General features: G+C 36.7%; 1 protein-coding gene across 2 annotated transcripts in view; it reads left to right on the top strand.

The window, feature by feature from the left end:
• The first annotated feature begins 20,122 nt into the window (after nt 1–20,122).
• TAFA2 (TAFA chemokine like family member 2) overlaps nt 20,123–21,469 on the top strand; it is an 86,369-nt gene continuing 85,022 nt past the window's right edge. For both annotated transcript variants that reach the window (XM_083860417.1, XM_083860416.1), the window contains exon 1: nt 20,123–20,203. In XM_083860417.1, coding sequence (XP_083716543.1) covers nt 20,163–20,203 — 41 coding nt within the window. In that variant the 5' untranslated portion in view covers nt 20,123–20,162. The remainder of the gene's footprint in view (nt 20,204–21,469) is intronic.

Consider the following 21,469-nt stretch of genomic DNA (forward strand, 5'->3'; position numbering starts at 1 on the left):
CATTGAATGATGTTTTATTGGGAGTTAGTGAAGGAAATAGGCAAAGATCTATCTAAACAGCAAGACAAAGCTGGAGAAAATGAATAGAGCAAAGTGGCTGGAGATTTTAACCCCAGGGTTTGTTGATCCACAGAGAGGGATTGAAAAGCCAGTTTGGTAAGGAGGGCAACCTGCCAAGCTCACTAGTCTGCAGGTCCTGCTAGTGTTGAGTGCCTGCCTCTTGGCAGGACTTGTTTCTAAGTCCTTTAATGACATTTTCCTTGTGCATCATCTTCAGAAAGGCAGGGCACAGAGAAAGCCTTGCTATGCTTTTCCAAAAAGAGTAAAGAGGAGAATACTCCTAGCAAATTTTCAACCACCTGGTTCTTTCCCTGAGCTGTGTCCACTTGTCACACCTTTTGCATTTACCTGCTTCCCACCAATGCAACAATTAGGTTGTGTCTGCAGCAATTTTATCAGATGCCGGTGTGTTGTAGACTTCAGCTCTTGAATAATTTTATTATCTGGGGAATCTGTTTACTCTAAACTTTTCACATTTAGCTCAATTGAGTCTTTCATCATAATAAAGTAACTGGGCTACTATATATGTTTAGATTTTTGCATTGGAGTTTTTGGGAAAAGTTTCATTCAATAAATAAGATCTGATAAGGAAAAATGAAAAATATGATGAAAACTCATTTTTGCAGAACATTTACATATTTTATATTATTCTCTCAGTTCCCCAATTTTCTAATATTTCAGTAATAAGTGTGAGGCAGATATTTTTAGCTAAGTTATAAAACAAAGAAAATTATTTTTGAAGTACTAAATTGTGTATGTATGTAATTCCAAGAGTAATGCAGAATCCATCATTCAGAACAGGAGAAGCATCAGCAATAAATTCATTCCTTCAAGCACTGATTTAAAAAGAGAGAGAAAGAGAAGAATAAAATTATATAATCAGATGAATTAAGACTATAATTTACTGCTGTGCTCTGATTTATCTCCTGCTGCTAGAGATTGTCTCATAAGTGAAGCCAGTATGGCTGAGCATTTAAATTCAATTTTTTTTAGACCTGACTGGTTTTTTCCCCTCAAAGTTTTATGTTTCTCTATATTTAAATTCTAGCTTATTAAAAAAAACCAAACAGTTTAACCCTGAGAACTTGCAAGGTTATTTGCTGTGTATAACTAATTTCATAAAAAGAGTACATAAGAAATGTAAAAGCCCCAAATAAATAATTCTGCATCATAGTGTGATAATGCTCTATTTAAAATAAACCATCCTCATGACAGTGTTTCTGTGGAGTTCTGCTGTAGGAGTTGGAGCCTTTCATCATAAGTAAAAGGAAATAACTAGGAAGTTATTAATGTTTTTTGTTGTGTTTATTGGATTAAATACTGAGGAAAAAATTAATTTCTTTTTTCCTCTTTCCATGAACTGGGCTGTTTCTTCCAGAAGCACATTGAGATTTACTCTTCTAGCTTGTCATTCTTCTGTTTCTTGAATTTTGTAAAAAGTGTTGGTTGGGTTTTTTCAATATTGAAATCATACCATTTTTATTGGTAACATCAGTGTCCTAATTGATATTTGCCAAAAAAAATTAAATACCAATTTCTAACTCTTTTGAAAAGGAACCTTTCTTTCTTTTTCTGGTCTGTGGAGAATTTTTTTCATGGAGCTTCTACTTCCTGTCAGAAAATAAAGAAAGTAAAAGTTTGTCTTGGTTTTGAAGGAATCATTGATGCTAACAGGAACAGAGAGGTTTCTTTTTGAAGGAATCACAGCATGGGATTGTGTCTTCCAGCTAAGAGTTTATGATTGAAAACAACTGGAGAGGACCTTTCAAGGTCATCTTGAAGGATTTAATAGGGGAAGATCCAAGCATTTATAGCAAAGATCTGTTGATTTATTTTCTGGACATAAGATAAATAGTGGTGTTTTCAACCCTCATGTATGAAGAGTCTTCTGAAACTCTAGCAGCAGTCTGAAAATGAGAAAAAAGTGCTGGTGCTGTTCAGAGAAAGAATATTAGTTCTCCAAGCTAGCAAGTTGTAAAGACATATCTATCACCATGTAATCACTGCCCAAGAGGTGCCAGCAGACTACAGTGAGTGGATTTCACTGCCCATCCAGCCAGCTTCACTGAGAAATTTGGTATAACTACTCATGGAGTACCATGCCAAGGGAGTTATGTCCTTTCTAGTAACTAGGCTAGTTTTATCCACACTAATCTGAGCATATCTGTGTGGAACTGCTCACACAGACTTGTTTTGTTAGTAAAGACAGCTTCCTTGGATGCAGAGAGCCATTAGAACTGTCTGGAGCTCAACCTGTACAGCATTAAACCCCACTGTCTCCTATTCCCTCTAAATGTGTCTGTGGAGAATTTCCTTCCAGTAATGGTCCAGGCTGGACTCACTAGATTTTGTATGTTTTTGGTTGCACATCAAAAGGAAACAGATTCTGTATTGTAGTATGGGGATTCTGATGACTCAAAGGAGAAGTGATTTTGTGTAAACATCATTCCTTGCAGAGGATGTATGGAGATGCCAGAGTATGAAACTACATCAGCCTGGCGTTTAGAGAACAGAGACTCACAAATAGCATTCTTTAGCAGAAGTTGACTGACATATCCTCATTAGTGTCAATAGGTAGTATCACCATTAATCAATTACCATTTATCAGTTTGGGTCATTGGATCATAAGGAAATACAAAGAAATTTCTAACTATGTCTGACTGTTCACACTTTGATAATGACTGGAGCAGCAGCTTTATAAATAGAGCAACTATTCTCCATAGCCCTCTGCTACATCCTGCAGATACAGCCTTTGTACCTGGCTGTATGAAGGAGATTGGGTTGAATGAGGTTAAAAACTAAGGCCGTTTATGTTGCTGTGCTTTTGACATGTCAGGCTCCATGTATAGCAGGTGAGCAGAGTTGAGCAGTTTATGAGGTTAGTGGAAAGCACTGATCCTGGCAGCCATCAGGCTTCATCCCTTGGTGCCAAGGACTACAAAGAGCCAGCCATTGCTTTTGGTCACAAAACTCTGTTAAGAAGTAGAAGAACATAATATTGGATGGTATGGATGGATACAGCTGCTCCTGTCCTGCCTGCTATGAATACAGTGATGCCTCTTTCTGTAGGAATATTGGTCAACCAGCAATGGTCAGTGGTTCTTTCTTTAAACCACACAGCCTCCCTGACTTGTGTGGTTATTTATGAATTTTATTTTTGTTACAAAGAGGACAATAATACTAAGCAGTTTCTAGCCTATTTCTGGCTTTTCACTTCAGATTTTAAATATCCTCTTACATTTTTCAGTCTTTGGTAATAATGGAAGACTGACAAAAGAAAAATGGATATGCGTGAAATACAGAGATACATTCATTGACCATGTCCCCTCAGTGGTACTATATATCCTAGTTTAATTTCTAAAGTCCTTCTTTTTCCTTGCTCTCTCAATCCTCAAACAGAAAATAATCTCTGCTTTCAACACAGGTTTGATGTGCCCTCAAGTTCTATTAGTGCAGAGAAACTAAATTTAAAAAGGCATAATTTGTATTCATGTCTTTAAACATCCAAAGAAAAGGCTCTGACTACCCAGCTTGAATGAACTAACAGTAAACAGGGCACGTGATTAGCCTAGATGTTGACTTGTCCTTGTCCTTTCAGCCTAAGGAGCAATTTCTAACTCCATTCTGCTCAGACTTGGGGCTGTGGAGAGGCCTTCAATGGAGGGCACAGCAGGGCTCCCAGTTTTGAGGCTCTTTGCAAACAGTGTTGAAATGCTGTGATTGCAGTGTTTTTGACTTTGTTCATGTTCTTCCTGAGCAACAAGCCTTTTGGGAGAGGACTTCTCTGTAGGATGTTAGATTTTTGTCCCTTCCCTCTGTGTTTGTCAAAGGGATAACAAAGAAATACTGTGTATCTTCTTCGGTCAAAACTGTTTTTATTGTTTAGTCTGAATAGTTCAAAACTTTCACTATTTTAATCATTCTTTGATTTCTCTTTCTGACAAAGAAGTAAGGGCATCTAAAGTAAGTAGATCCCACTTGAGCTATGCAGTGTCAAGCTTCTGTCAAGCCACAGGGAAAAAGATTAAAAATAAAAGGGTCAACTTTTGGTCCTCATTTCTCTGATGCAAGTGCCAACCTTTTCCTCAGTCAAATTTTTGTAATTAAGTGTTTTAAATAGAAGAATATGCTTTGAAGTTGTTGGATAAATCAAGAAGAATGAGGATTCAATGGGTTTTAGGCATAGGCTTTGAGTAAGTCATTAGGGATTTTATGAGGGTAGTGTTACTAGAGTGCAAACAGTGGATGGTGAATTTGAAAGAGATTATATGAGGTTATCTATATGCTGGATCTCTCTGGAAATAAGATTTAAAAATATATATTTGAGATAAAGTGATAAAATGTGAAAATCACAGCGAAGAATAAAGTATTTTAATAAGATCACCATAGATAATTATATGTAAAAAAAGTAAAATGTGTTAAAAGATGGGTTACTTGTTCTTTCAAGTCTAAACTCAAATCAGCACTTACTTTTAGCAAGGGAAATTCATTCATTTGTCTGAATTTATGGTGTCTCTAGGGTACTGCTGTTTTCTTAGTGAAGCACTTGAAATTTCTATAATATTCTGTTCAACAGATTGCAAAAAGAATTTTAGAAATAATTTTATTTCTGTTTGATTTTCCAAGGAGAAATAGGTAGATAGACGACTCTAGTGCATTCTGCTTTCTTTTTTTTTTTAATTAATGCATAATTATAATTATTATATTAATAATTAACATCAGAACTACAGAAGTTTTGAGTTATTCTTTCTTATTTTGTTGACCTTTATGATATTTCTGAACCTCAAATAATTATAGTGCTCATCGACATTATATAATTTAAGTTCTCTTGTCTGCAGGGACTTGGATGAAACAGAGTAGTTTTCCTTAGTGTTACATCCTTAATAATTTCCTTCTTTCTATAATACTAGTTTAGAGACTAATGGAAGAGAGCTCAGCTTTTTACTGTTTATGGCTGAAAATTTTGGTCCCTTTGAAACACATCTCACTATTGATATGGTAGACATGTCATAGCTAGAAGTAGTGCACCATCCACCTTCCCCAAAGAAAAATATGGGCTAAGTAGTGTTTGACCAATTTATGCCACTATTCTGTTATGGTTTGCTGTTCTTTGATAATCCCAGAAGTTATAAGAAATTATGCAAAATGAAATGTACAACATAATTGATAAACTTAACACTGTTATTGCATTTATTTATATGATGGCTCTGCCAGGTTCTGATATGCCATAGCAAAGACCAGATTCAAGGGATTGTTAAAGCTTTGCACTGCCTTCCTCTCTACAGTGCAAGGCACTATATTTTTCTATGCTAAAACCTGGGAAAACTCTGTTAGCTGCCAAATACTTCTCCACATACCAAATTAAACAGGCTTGTACAACTAGTGTTTTATTTTCTAGTGGATAAAAGGAAACAAAATCATATTGCCTTGTGAATCTCCAAAAGATAAAGCGAATCCTCCCCTGAGGAATACGCAAAAGTTCTGCCCAATCCTCCTCCTAGAGGAGTGGCTGCTGCCTTGCTGAGCAGGCATCTTACTGCTCTGCAGCCCAGGGCTTGAGAGAGCCCAGTTTTGGTTTTAAAGCTAGTCTAAGTTAGCAATCCCAGCCTACTTTAGTCAGTGGTGAAAAACAGGCATCTCCAGAGAATGATTAGTTATTTGACCATTTTTTAAAAGTATTTTTCTCCTTGGCTGTTTTTCTCCATTAGCTGGTATCTGCTGTCCATTACTGACCAGTTTCTCTCTCCAGTCTTTTGGGTATCTTACATGGTCTAAGTCTTCTTTTCCAGGGACCAGGATTCAGCAAGTAGCCCAGCAATGAAGCCCACCTGAGTAGAGGCAAGGTACTGTCAGATGCAGTCACTTATAAAGTTTACACATATATCTGTTGCTGAATAGTATGCACTGAAAGCTGAGACTGGAACATGGAATTTGTACTTGCTGATTATTTCCTCACTAAGGGATGGTGGGGGTTTGGATGCAGGGATTTTGTAAGTGGTCCATTTATTCTAACTTGATTAAATGATGCCTAAGTCCTTTTGTTGACATGGCTACTGGCCTTGCTGGGAGGTTCAAACAGGCATTTTCCTACAAGCTGTCTGCTTTTTTAGGTGATTAATCTTCTTAAAATCTTATGTGCCTATGTTACAATTCATAAGGAATTTAGTATGTGATACAGCTTTTTCTGATCCAGTTGTGGATGTATATTCGAAAGACATTTTCTAAAACAAGATTAAGCTACATATACCTATTTTTCTACAAATACCATCTGAGTGGTGCAATAAAAGTTGCAACTGCACCCTCTAATCATTGACTTGGTCTTACAACAGGAGGGCTGTGTGCCCAGACATGACATCTCAAGGTCAGCCAGTCCGCATTTCTGGAAACAAATTATATGGTGCTTACAAAAATGTTCCAGTTGTCTTTCAAAGTACCCAGGGCACCTTTATACTTGTTGAGGTCAGTATAGTAACTCCTAATATCAAATCAAAATATATTTCTCTTCACTCGCGATTGAATTCTGTTACTCCATCTTTTAATTATTCATTTTTATTGATCATGTTTGATTTACAAAAATAAGATCCTTATGAACTTTTCTGGGGTTGTTGTTTTTAAAGTACTGTAAATAAGATTTATTTCTAAAAATCACAGCTGAGTAAAGTGTTTTGAAAGAATTTCTGGGAACATTAGTATTTTGTAAAAATGAAGAAATTAATAAGTTTTTTGTAGACTCACTTATTTATAGTCAGAAAGAATTTTGCCAAATCTAAGAGTAGCTTTATTTCTGACTGTTCTTTAAGTGTGTTTATGACATGCAAAATGTGTTAAAGGAGGTAATGAAGTATCTGGTCTCCTCATCTTATGGCACAAGAAAACTAGTCAGAAATGAAAAGGATGTAACTTAACAGTTGGATACATGAGAAATCCAGTCATTTGTATTCATATTTCTTCCTGCAACCAAAAGAAAATGGCCACGTTTCTCACACTTTGTGTGAAATGCTACATAATGCAAATGTTTTGTAAACTCTGTGAGTTTATAGCAGCTTGGCTTTTACTAATGAATATAAACTATCTCCCACATTTCTGAGTTACCAATTCATTTTATGCCATGTAAAAATACTTATAGCAGAAGCTGTTCCTAAAAATATTTTTACTGTTGTTGTGAGACTATGCAGAACTTTTTTCAGCATCTTGAAATTACTTGGGACAGGACATTAAGCATGACTTAAAAGGAAGAGGTCTAAAGCATGATGACTTTTGCTATGCAAATGTAAAATTTATATTACCAGAATATTTTGAAGACCCTTAGTAAGAGTAGTTTTTTATCAGCAAAATGGTAATTCTTGCATGTTAATAATACCTTCCTAGGCATCTTGAAGTGGTGTCAGGGGTAGTTTAAGTTGGATATTAGGAGATGATTCTTCACCTGAGGGGGTGTTTGGGCACTGGAACAGGCTCCCCAGGGAAGTGGTCACAGCAACAGCCTGACAGAGTTCAAGAAGCATTTGGACAAGTCCTTTGCAGGGCAGGGATTTGGACTTGATGATTCTTGTGGGTCCCTTCCAGCTCAGCATATTCTGTGATTTGAGAGCAGCTCTCAGATCAGTTCGTTGTTTCTCTTATTCTTTTGGAGGTGTAGTAGTGATAGTTGGAAACTTGGTATCTTGTCATCCCACTGAAGTAAACTTTAAAACAAAAAGTGCTTGGTAGTAGGGTGGGATTAATGCTTTGGTCTGCTGAAAGATAATTGCTTAGAAGCAGTGATTATGCAGAGTGCATAATTATGCAATGTATAATTATGTATTAAACACTGCATGTCTCGAGTTGTTTATTTCTGTTTAATTTATTTTTATTACACAGAAGAAAAATCAAGTTAGAATTTCTTCAAAATATCAAATATCTAACAAAATAACTTTGCATCATTGCTAAAGTATGACTAAGATACAGATATATCATAATCCATTTGGTGAATATGCAGTGTAATTCAATATTCGGTATTTCTATTTAACCATGACCTCTGTGTAAATAAATGGCTGTCTTTTGTATATGGAGGTTGCTAGACGCTTTTGTAGCACTGTTTATGCTTTTGCACCCCAATTATTTGAAATACCTTTTCCAGAACAAAACTGGGAAAAGGGGCATCTGACAAATCTTTCCCCTAGAAAGGTTAGAAACCTATTTTCGTTCAATTTTCTTAGCATGCCTTGTCCTGACTGGATTGTGCAAATGGTTCTTACCAACTCCAGGGTGCCAGAGTGATAAAACAATATCCCTAGACTTAATCTTTTTCCTTATTATGGAACAGTTATAGCTATTGTACAGTTAAGGTTGAAGTTTACTTCCATTACAAGCCTGATCTACAACTCCTATCAACCACTTATCCCCAAAACAAGCCATTACCTGTGCGATTTCACATCATATCTCATGCAGAGTTTTATATTTCTATGAAGGCTAAAGAAAGAATACAGAAAAGGACTTAAAGTTGCAAAGCTTGATCCTCTGCTGCCATGAAGTAGTTTTATCATCATAAACAATGAATGTATCTTACAATGTGTATGCATATATTTTTGTTAAAGGGATTACTAGCCCTGCCTATTGTAAGAATCCCTAATAAGTCCTGTCATAGGGCCCCATTTTCAGTTTCTTATAGCTTTGATAGATGTTTACTGTCTTGAGATTTTCTTTCAGCTTGATGCTTGTGTTTATGCATGATGATATGTGTAAAATATTAGCAATTATTGAGACGCAAGACAATTGCACAACAGGTCATTCCTTACTTTCTGTAAACTCTTATGTTGTAGCTTGTGAAATGAAATGTAAAAGACCTAAAAAAATTCCAAAATGAGATATTAACTACTAGTTTAGCAGAAAACAAAATAATTTCTGGATAACATCCTGCCAGCTGGCTCTGGCAGACAATAAACATCGTGTTCCACTTGGTGAAGCTGACAGCAGATTTTAAAAGTCCCAAATACATACCTGAAGTTAAACTAGCTTCAATAAACTAGCTTCAATAAACTAGCTTCAAATTATTCAAAACTTTTTATTAGTTTTCTGTTTGATCTCACAGTTTTGTGGTATGGTAATAATTTGCAGAAAAGTATGTGTGCTACTCCCTCACTCCCTATAGTATGCACTAGCATTGTTAAACTGTATTCTTCTATTATTTGATCAAATTATTATTTTTATTTGATTAGGAACTTGTTGTGCTAATTTAAAAATGTAGTCCAATGTAAAAAAAATGGTACTTGAAATTCTTGCTTTTTCTTATCAAATAATTTCTTTTTGAAGAATAATCAGGAGTTATATCTTGAATTAAAAAAATTCAATATCCATGTTAATAAGCTTTGCTTTTTTATAAAGACAGGATGTAAATATAGAATGGGCAGAAACATTTTAATTCTTGTCACATTTAAAAAAGAATATGTAAAAAGTATTAGACCTGTTCACTTGATCCTAGGTGCCTTACAACATTTTTTGCTTCCTTTTGTAACTCATTAGACAGACCCTATTGGCATTTGAGGGTTGCTTTTTTGTATAAGAGTTTCATCACGTAACTGAAAGTTTTTCCCTGGAATAACTTTCTTTTATTTCACTAAGATGTATCTGTAGAACAGGCTATCAATTGTGACAAATTGATGTTTTCTTCTGAAGCTCACTGACTTCCTTTGGATTAGGTGTATGAGAACAGTAAAGCTCATTTTCAGTCCTGACTTAAACTCAGTGCCAAAGAGCTTTTGCGCTTAACCCTCTGTGTCACCTGTCTTCTCATGAACTTTTCCATAGTGAACATATGAATAAAACTCTAAATTTTGTTCTTTAAAATCTATTCCATGTTGAATTAGTGGAGATACCAATTTTAGCTATTTAAGAAATATGAAATATCTATAATCATCATACTTATAGTAACACATGTAGTTATTTTGCACTAAAGACTGAAATAAATTGCATGTTATCTTGTAGTACTAATGAAAACAAATAGCAGAAGCTATGCCTTCTGTTGTGCTTGAAATGTCATGAAAATTATCTAACACAAGTCACAATACACACCAAATAGAGTTTTTTATACAGCTCAATGTATGGTTATGCTGTAGAATTCTAATTACTGTGATTGAAAATAGTCACCGTTTATTGCATGTCTTAGGGCAGCTGTACAATGGCTAGTGCTTCAATTTTGGTTGACCACATTAATTATTAAGTAGACTCCTCACTGATCCTTTTGCACTGTTCTATTTTAAAATTGATGGTGTGAAAGGAGATGGTCTTATCTGAACTGAGATAAAATTGAGGGTCATAACTTTTTTTAAAACTGTAAGGTGTAACAGAAGACTGTGGTCTTCTTGGGATGAGACCCCTCTCACATAAATGTCCAAATGTAGTTCCTTGCTTGGAAAATTAAGAGACTTGACTTTTTCTTCATTAACTTTATTATTCATATACATTAGAGTGGTGTGGTACTTTTTTTTTTTTTTTAACTAAGTTATATCTTAAGAAATGTTTTGCCATGAAAATTTCTTGTTCCACTATTAAGCCAAACTGTGAGGATAGAATAAAAGATGTGTGAGGATATCAATTTTGATTTTATTCAGTGTATTCAGAGATTAATGTGTCTTTCTCAAGTTTTGAACATTTAAATTAATTCAGTATTTTTTTATAAATTGTAATTTTGGATAATTTACTCTCCTTTATTTTTGCTGCTATTTGTACCAGATAGTCCAAGTGAAGCCGATTGGTGTCTGACATTGACATGTAAACATTCAGCAATATCTTTCATTTATTTGACAGCATCTTGAGATAATCGATACATTTTCTTTCACAGCATGCAATAACGTTAATGGTAGGGCCGTGAACGCCTCTTGGGCAAAGGATTAATTTGCAACAGTGTAACAAAAAACTGCTCTCTCTTTCTCTTTGTGTGTGTGTGTGTGTGTGTGTGTGTCAAGGCTATGCAGCTCTTTTGTTAACTGGGAAATTTTTACTGCAGTGTCTGTCTGCAGCAGTATACTTGCAAATCTGTTCTGCAGTGAAGGCTCAGTCCTCTCCTTAGAGTACAGATTTGAAGGATTTGAAGGATTTTTTTTCAGACTCTCCAGATTGTGATGAACAGGAATTTTTAAAATATCTTTCTAAAACAGAACTCAGGGTGTTTGCTTATTTTTCACTGTTTGGGGAATCTCTTATGGTCTTGGGTAAGACATTTATCGAAGGGAGGCTGAAAAAGAAGGGGCTGATGTAGAGCCATTGAAGAATGACATAAATTCAGCCGGTTCCCTCTTTGGGCAGGGAGAACATCTAGTGACTTTCAATTCTGGGCTTTTCTGTGAAAAACAGAACATTTCCCAGTGGCATCTGGGTCAAGATTTGTGTTTGTAATGCTTGATGTTTTTACTTTTTTGGTGTTTAAAGAAGAATATTTCAGTGGTGTTTTGGAAAGGAAAAATACAAAGAAGGCCATTGATTTTGATCAAGAGAAAGCTGTAGTCACTGGTTTGAGAGCTATCCAAATGAATCTCTTGATGGGTCTGCACAGGAAAGCAGTTTAAAGGATAAAGCATAAATTAAAGGATATTCCTTTACATTTAGGGTTTTTTCCCCATATCTATAAAACTGGAAGCAACATATGAAATGACCTAATTTTAACTGATTCTTAAGTTCCTGAAGGCATGAATAGAGAGAATATATATGTATAGACATATATAGGCACATATACATAGGTATATGTGTATATAGATGTTTGAAGATCTGTGAATATAGATTAATGTTAGCATTTGTGCTCTTATTTAGGTGTATGAGCCACACCTTTCTCTGTGATTCTGTTTTGCTGCAGCATGGAAGTTTTTTATACATATCTAAATAAAAGTACTTTAAAATTAATTCACTCAGCAGAGTTCAGCTATTCAGTGCCAGAGGAGGTTGGTCCCAAAATGTGATCCCAAAATAATGAGGGCTAGATTTCGTTGCCCTTTTGCTGCTTTTTCACTTTTCTCCCATGTGCAAGAAGAAATGTTAATGCTGACTTAGCTTTTCCACACTTAAAAAATAAAAGACAACTTCCATTAGTCAGTTTTCATAATGCTATGCACAAGAATGCACTAGAGATTGCTGCTTGATCCATCTCTGGAACTGTCATGCTAATGGAACATGCAAATGCTCTGATGAAGAGGAACATAGTGCCACAAATGGATTGAAAAGATACCCTCCAAATATCTCCAAGTCTTTTGGTCCTTGGATATTTTTGTTTGACAAAAACAGTGACGAGAAAAAGCTCCCCAGCTGGCACAAGTCACCTGACAGCAATATACAAAGCCATAGTAACAAATTATGAGGACTGTGAAAAACACAATTAGAATTTTTGTAATATACTTAGTTAAAGTACTTGAAATAACATTATGCTAGAAACAGTTTATAAAATGATCATGTATGACTTAGAAAAGATAACATCAGGGATGAGATTATTTCAGAAACATAGTTACCTAATAATATTATTTGCATGTAATTTTCTCAAATCCATGTCTTCTGTGCCACTTAATATGGGTTTTAAATGGATAGCTGTCTAAATGAAATATTTGGAAAAAAAAATCCAGGGTCGTACAACTTTTTCTTTTTTTCCTCTAGGTAGTGTGTGTGGTTTGTCTGTTTGTTTGTTTGTTTGTTTGATTGATTGCTGTTTTTTGCTGTTGTTGAAAATATTTGGGTGGTATTACTCTGGAAGAAAAGCCTGTGGAAATTGCCTGGTTTGTGATAAAATTCTAAGTGAAGTAAGAGATTTTCAGATCTGAGTTTCATATCTAAAACCAGGAATTTTTTAGTTTTCTTTTGTTGTGTCTACATTCTGTTGTTAAAATATTTATATCACACTTGAAATTGATGAAGAAAAAAGCCATTTGTTGTTAAAATATATATTTCTGTATTCACAATAAAAAAGTAATGTGATAACAGTAGTATCACACTCACAAGCACATGCAGATACCACTGAAATTCACTTGTTTTCTCTAGGGCTTTTACATCCTCCATTTTAAAATGGTATCAATTTATGCTAATATGTATCCTATCCTATCTATCTTAATGTCTTCCAGGACATTATCCTAATAAATATCTCCTAAATATTCAAGGGAGTTATTTATATATAAAAGCCATTTATTTATATGTAAATTTTGATTAACTGGTTTGAGAATGCTGATATCTCTCCAAGCAATATTAAAAGTTGTGGAATGAAATTGAAAAGTGCAGCTTCTGCAAAAACAGTGGCACCATCACATGTGTTAAACAGCAGAGCTTGTTGGGGGCCCCGGGGTGAGAGGGAGGAAAGCTGCCCAGCTGCAAAGCAGGGCATGAGGTGCCCTGGCTGCTGTTTCCATGACCCTGCAGAGCAATTTGCTTTCTGACATGACCTAAAGAATCAGAGAGGAACACACTGGAAGCTGGGCAGGCTGTTAGTTAATTCTGAGCTCTTACATGACCACTCCTGCCAGTAGCACACAAGTGTCTATTGCCACAGCTGAGGTTTGAAAATGCAAATTATCTGAAGTGCAATCTGTAATTATTATTTATATTGATAAGTAAAAGTGCCTTACTGCATAGCTGTGACATGTTCAATTTGATATGACATTCTAGTTCTGGAATTATTTTGCAATATTTTAACATTTATTTTTAAAAAAATTAACTAGTAATAATATTTTAAAATATTATACACAGATTATAAAGAGAAAGAATAACTTGAATTTTTTTTACAAGGCATGCAAATTATTCAGCATTCCCTGCCTTTGACTGGATGGCTCCGGTTCCTTGAGCTTATCAAGCAGAAGGTTTTTAAAAAATAAGTAAAGAGGTGGTGTCTAATTTGTACTATGCAGAGAATGGGGAATGCTTGCATGAGGTGTGTTCTTGAATGTCCAGGGCTACTGAAAATATGAAATATGTTGGAAGATGTGGGTTTTAACTAAAAATTAGAAATGATTGTATTTTGAATCAAAAGGAAATACTTAGATTTTAAGTGCTTTAAACTTAAGAAGGTTTTCAAATTGAAATAGTCCTAAAAAATTACAATTTGAAGCATATATTTATTTAAGATATTTTGATTTATTCAAGGTGAATTCATGAATTGCTTGGGTTTTTGCATATGGAGTTCTCTGCAAAAACCCCAAACAACATTTCTGTGAAGTTTCACGGAGCTGCAGTTCTGCTACAGCACATTTTTTATCCTGTATACAGCATGTATAGCTGTCACATTCCAAAGCTCATGGTAAGGATAGACTCAGTCTAAATAAAGTGATAAGGTTTTTAGAGCTGCCATTAATTTTTGTGAACTCTTTTTGCAGTTGAATGGCCAAATATTTATTTCTGTATTGACATGTGCAGACAATCTTAATAAGCTGACCAGTACAGGATACTAAAGGATGTGTGAAAATGTGTTCTTCAGTCTAGGCTGTGTTATTGCCTTGGTTTATACAACTCCCCAGGGTCCTTAAGGTGGGAGAATAGATTGTTTAGTAACACACTAACAGGATTTGAAGTGCTTCATCTCTAGGACATTGATTTATGTCCCAGGCTAGGTTGGCACTGTCTGAGTGTAGTTATCACCTGAGAGCTTTTTGTTTGGCCAGTGTGAAATGAAAGGCCTAAATTCATAGTGGACATATCTAAATCACAAAATTACCCTCTTGTTTTGTACTAATTATGGCCTTTCACATTTCAATAAAGAGACAAAGATTAAGTAGGCATTAAAACTTCCCTCATATCCCTGGTGAGTAATCTTTGTAAAGGCACTTTGTCAGGTTATCCTTGACAGTCAGATGCCGCTGTCACTGTGCCAAACACCCATTTAGTCAGTAATGAAGAAATCTTCAAGAACAGAAAAACTCCAGCTTAAAAAAAGCCATAGAAAAGGTTCAGGTTGAGAATTTCTACTATTTAGAAAACTGTTATTCCTCAAAGACTTGGAGTCTAACAATCTCAAACTCATAGTCATCTGAAATGGTTGATTATCATGTGTCTGATTTCAGTGAAGAAACAGTGGAAAGCTACCTGCATGAATCACATTTCTATTTTTATATCTGCTGCACTACAGATTGATGCAGAATAGAATGTTCACTGGATAGAAGCAATTCATGCTGAAATATGGGGAAAGTTCTATTCCTAATTAGCCAATCACGATATTAAATGCAAAAATAGTACCTGCCTGCTGAAGAAGTGTGTGAGTCCTATACTAGCTAGTTCATAATTTAGTGGAAGGAATAATACAATTTTATTCTGGATTTGCTGTGGATGAAAAAAGTTGGGGAGCAATTTGAGGTTAGATAGTGTCGCAGTGCACCTTCTGAAAGTCCGGCCAGCCCCGGCACACCTGACAGCCTCCAACGCGTTTGTGGGCTTCTTTTCTGACACCCTTCAGCTTGCCCAACCTCGCTATAGCAACGCTCAATAAAGGGAGAGGACTCTCAAGGAAACGGAACAAGGAACTTTATTCCAGGTCCGGCGTCCCAAGAGACACCGATCCTGTTCGAAGAAGGGTATTTAAACTTGGTCTCTCAACATGGGCGGAACAGGGGTGGGTATAACAACAACCAATAGGAAAGAACTGGGGGTGGCTGCATGAACAACATTAACAAATCATGAACAAGCAGGGAGGAGGGAGCACAGGGGCCCAGCCAATCACCCATCCCAGGCCTCAGAGTGACTGGCATGGGGGGAAGGATACATTCAGGCGGGAAGAAGGAGCCAATGGAGTGCTGTCTCCAAGGTGGGGAGAGGGGGATAACAAACATTGTAGCGAACTGGGTCTAACTATAGAACTGAGGGGAAGGTGAACAAAATGGAGGACGGGGTACAAAGAACAAAGGAAGCCATTTTACACTGAATACAGAACATGAACAATAAACTTAAAACCCAACAAACCCACAAGATAGGAAATTTTATTTTGTTGTATTTTTTCCCCCTGAAGTATGGTCAAACAATGCAACAGGTACCTGAGCAATGGGTGATTTCAAATGCCAGGACATTCCCCAACAAAAGGATGATGATCCTTAAAGCCAGCTGCTATAAGACTAGGAATCACCCAGATCCCCAGGATGTGCAGCTTGAGGATATCCAAAGGGGAATGTCTCCATGGGAGAACATATTTCAGATCTTGTATATGAGGACTAAAAAATGACAAACATACCGTCCAGGGACAAGAATTAGTCAGGAAGATCCTTTGAAATACATTAAGTCAGAGAGGAGGCTCCTTGACTTTGGATTCCTAAAGCATCATCTAACAAACCCAGAATATTCAAAAGAATTAAAGACTAATTGATTTTTATTTTATTTTATTATTTTTATTTTATTTTAATTTTTATTTTTTTAAAGATCATTGTTGCTCTAGTCCTTCCTTAATACTTGTTGGTAAGTTACATGCCAGCCTGCAGCCATGTAACTGCACAGTCCCTTTCACCATTAGTGGAAAACTAGTAAGACCCATTGTGAGATCCCATGGAAGAAGATGATGGTTTATTCCAAACAATGATTTAATTCATAGAATCACAGAATGTTTTGCCTTAGAAGGGATCTTCAATCTATTATTTCAGTTCAGGGCACATCCATTTTGTCAGGCAAGAAGGTAAAAAATAGAGGAAAAGATTGGAAAACGCAGAGTTTTGATAGGTCTAACTTGAAATTTTATATGAGTCTGTTGTATGAGGACAGGAATTATTATGCTATGAAGAAGAATAGTGAGCCTTTACTGAGTACATGTCTGGGTCAAAAAAATTTAGCAGTCTGCAAGGTGAATTGGTTACGTATTTGGGATTTACAGACTTTCAGTAGGCTTCAGTGACATTTTGTCAATAGAATGGAAGCAGAAGAACAATATTTTGCATTAAACTGGTAAGGAGATCTTCTCCCTAAACTTCCAAAATCCTGGGTTTTTTACAGTCATTTCTCTAGTTGATTCATTCTACCAATTAAATCAAATTTTCTAGATGCAGCTACACTATATTTGTGTCACCATCTCTTTTTATTATGTAAGTGACTAAACTGATGATGATTGGTTCTTTGAAAGTAATTGTTTATTACCTTGTTTGTGCCTTTTTTCTTAATCTTTTTGATTTGCCAAGTCAACAAATATCCTCATTTTTACAAAAGCCAGCTTTTAGCATAGGCTGGTTTGTTGGTATCATTAAATAAAAGACATTAAATGATTACTGCGGTTACGGGGAGTTATGCAGTGTGGTTTCAACCTTTAGTGAGTAAAACTTACACATATGCAAAATTTTTCTTCTGAAATCGGTTCCTAGGTTTGTCAGCTGGCACAGCAGTGTATAGAAAGAAAAGAAACAAATTCTTTTGTAGTAGTGCAGTGATAAAGTACATGGCATTATCTTTTGGGGGAAAAAACGCTCAAAGGGAAATGTGCTGTTGCTTGTGTTGCCCTTGGTTTTCTTTTTGTTTCTGGTTTCTTCCAGGTTCAATGTGGAATGCTCAAGTGGTTTTTCATTGAAAAATGTCTTTAGAATCTTTTTCACTACGCAGATTGTGTAGATCTAAATGTATTTTTCCCTCACAGATTTCCTTTCCTATAGGAGTTTTTTTTCTTCCCATTCTCCCCTACCAAGAAATCTCTTTTTAAAGGCAATGGAGGAGGTGGCAAGGCCAAGTGGGGCCACAGAAAATGGTTGCTGCAGCAACAAAATAAATTTGGCCAGGCATCTGGAGCTGCTGTAAATTGTGTTTCAGAGGCACAAAACACCCTGGGCTGCGTGAGTTCCCCAGGGCTCTGGTCTGCAGAGGTGGGAGGCAGCTCCTCGGGCTCAGTGCTGCTGCCACCCTTCTGCAGTTGCCTCCCTAAGGGGCTGTGTCCTTACTGCCACCCACGGTCTGGGCTGCCCTGGAGTGTGCTGGGAGAGAGCAGTGGAGTAAGGGAAATTTCAGGGATGCAGTCCTATGAGTAAATAAAAGCAGGAGGATTCTGCTACTTATCATCTCCTTGCTGAGCAGGCATGAGCTGTTCTGTGTGTGTATGTGAGGGTGGAACACTAGATCTGAACCAACATGTTCATTTCTTCATAGGGCAAATTAGGAGATTTATCAGTTGAACAACTCCAACCACAGCTTCTGGCTGTGGAGCCAGTATGGAATATGAGCAGGGCCAGCTCTTGCCTGTTTGCAAAACAGGTGTTTTCTTTACTGAGTTTATTGAAGGCAGACTTACCTGTTTTTCAGGCAGAGAAAAGACCTTAATCTCCTTCTGGAGTTGTTGTCAGAGCATTTCCTGATTACACAGGGGTACCTTAGAATAAGTGTTAATCATGTTCAGCTCTCAGGATGGGCTCTGTGCTGCTTTTGTCAGATTAAGGGCTAACAAGATGATTGTTTTTTCTCTGAGCAGCTCATTGGACTTTGCTCATTGAGACTGAGACTGCCACTTCATTTGATATCCTTAAGCAAGCTTTTGAGTTGCTGTCTGTAGTCTTCTTTGGTTTCCTGGGCCAGCAGGCACAGGGATGGTGATTGGACCTGATTCTGTGGCAGCTGCTGCTATCACTGCAGCAGAGCCAGTGATACTCTGACATGCACAGCGGCTGCTCCTGCTGCTCTGGCCCTGCTTAGCCTGAAAATGAGTGGTTTTGTTGGGCAGACACTTACTGTAAGAGCTTTGGTTCCTTCTCTTGCTGGTAGTCTCAGTTATCCATTTCAGTAAAATGTTTGGACATGTTTTAATTCAAGGAGCATAAACGCCATCACTGGCCCTAGGAGGGAAGCCCCCTGCAGCAGCCCAGGCTGTGGGATTGTTCCTGGCTGGGGAGCAGCTCTCTGGAGCTCTCGTGGGCAGCTGAGCATGGGCAGCCCTGTGCCCTGGCCCCAAGGATGACCAGTGGGCTTCTGGGCTGCGCAAATAGAGGCACAAGTGGCAGATTGAAAGAAGAGATCATCCTCCCTTACTCAGAACTTATTAGACCTTGTCTTTTGGTCACCCAAAAGAAAGACACAAATTGGAGAATGTGCAGCAGAGGGCTTGAGATTTGAGCATTCGCCCTCCAGGGGTAGTCTGAGGGACTTAGAGCCTCCTGGGGTCGTAACTATAGTTTATTGATGCTTATGTTGTGGTTAATGAGGAGATGGAGACATACTCTTTGGGAGACTGAGAAATAATGAGTGCAAGCTGAAAGAGGAGAGGTACAGACTGAACAGAAGAAAACCTTTTTTTGACCATAAGACTGTCCAGGACAATTGTGCTCTCTCTCCTTGGGGATTTACAAGACTCAAAAGGATAAAGCCCTGAGCAGCCTGGTCTGAGCTCAAAGGTGGCTGCACTAGAGACCTTCTGCTTCCTGATGTCGCTTCCAGCCTTGCCTGACTAAAATAACCTTTCCTTTGCTGGTGGAAAAGAAGTGAACAAAGGAAAATGAAGGGAGAAATTGTCCTTTTATATCTCATTTTTCTGTGTAGACTGCCAAGTATGGCTTTGACATAGTATTGCTATTGCTTCTGGCTTGTCCTATTCTGCTAGTCTGCCAGACCAGTGCATTCCTGAGGGATTAACCCTGTGGCTGGTCTTGTGAAAATCTATTTCTCAGAGGATTATTGACAATCCAGAGGAAACCAGACACTAATGGAGTAATATAAAACATGATGTGATTTTTTTTCTTGTATCCTTTATCAGTGTTGCAACACTCAGGTCAAACAGCATGTCTGGCAGAGGCTGGTTGTTCTCATGCCTGCAACTGAGTCTCTGCGGCTTTGAAACCACCAAAGAACGTGGCAGCTTTTCTGTGCAAGAATTTGCCTCCAACTCAGACTGTGCTTTTGTTCTGTTAGTCCTGAATGTGCTGTATTTTATTATATTATAAGAAACATTTTTATTCACCAATATGTTCTTTTGTATGTCTCCTTTTACCTGATCAAATACTTCTTAGCTGTTCCTTTAATGCTTATGGGTCATGGAACATTAGGCACCAAATAAGGGCTGTATCTAATAGTGCAGAATGAATGGTCCTCCTGCTGCAAGGCCTCACTTATCACTGTCATAAAAGAAGGAAAACAATATAGCACAGTGGGCACTGGTTTTTGCTGCTTAAAGAAATCAGTAGGGTACTTGAGGAGATCCTTGCAGCTGTGTCACAGGTCTTATGGACTATGTGAACAACTACAGCCCTTTCTGCAGGGAAATGTAAGTACAAGGCTTTGGCACCTATATCCTTATGAAACCTCAGCTGTTATTGCTAAAGGCCAGGTTAAAACCAAAAGGCTGGGAAAGAAGGTGGCTTTATTTTTTATTACATAGAATTTGTCTGCTCAGAAGCCTTTTGGTTTTAGTAAAAGAAAAGCTCGTGATGTGTAGATTGCAGTTCTGAAATTCAGAAAGTAAAGTAATAGGTTAAATTCATTTGGGGGACTTTTAATTTGGTAACATTTTTCAACAATCCTAGGAAACAAGTTATGCCATCACATGGATTTTCACTAGGGAATAGAGTTTATTTGCTCATGTTCCAGATGTCTAGACTGTAGATAGCATTCTCTAATTTTACCACTCAACATACAGAGCAGAGGAGAAAACCAGTTAAAATGGTAAGCTTGTATCCCAGTGTTCATTGAACCTAGTATAGAGACTGATGTAATTTTTTAATGATCAATTGACCAGATTAACTCATAAGCAACCAGCAATATCTAGCTATGTACTGCAGCTGTAATTCTGTCAGATTGCTTTCATACTGTTTAAAATTAACTTAATTTGTAAAAGGTTTTGTCAATACACATCAATTTAAGTCCTAGTGGCTCTTCATACTTCTTTTTTTTACTGAATTTAAGTAAATTTTATTTATATGAAAGGTTGCATAATTTTGTAAATATCTATGTTGGTGAATTTTTAATCTCTCCCTTCAATTAAAGATAAACTAATCTGTTCTTAATGTCAGAAAACATAGGATTCATTATATAAATCAACAACTATGTTCCCTTATCTCAGCAAAAATGCTATTTTTAATTAAATGAAATTTCAGCAATGAAAAGGTTTGTTGGAATTGCTGCTTGCTTAGTCAGAAAAATGTTTGTTGTTATTTATTTGCTTTTTAGGCACATGTTCACACATACACAATCTATATTTTCTGTCCAGACTTTCTTTGAAAGATTTTGCAGTCTGAAGATGTGATATCGAATGGTCCTGTCTTTCTGAATTGTCTGTATTTGAAATTGATCTCTTTGTAGGATTTGATTTCCAGAAGAACAGAGGTTATAAAGCTACATTTTAATTTATGTCTCAGTTCTCCAAAGTACCAGTGTTAACCTGCCAAGCTTTCACCAAACTTGGGATGTGAACTATAATAAAGAATGAATATTTTACCATTTCTCAGATTTTTTTTCAGTATAGAGCTCACAGTTTTTATGTGAGAAGTAAGGTTTGAAAATGTTGGAACTATTTAAACATCACCTGATCTTG

The sequence above is a fragment of the Zosterops lateralis genome, assembly GCF_965231275.1.
Source record: "Zosterops lateralis genome assembly, chromosome: 4".
Taxonomy (NCBI): domain Eukaryota; kingdom Metazoa; phylum Chordata; class Aves; order Passeriformes; family Zosteropidae; genus Zosterops; species Zosterops lateralis.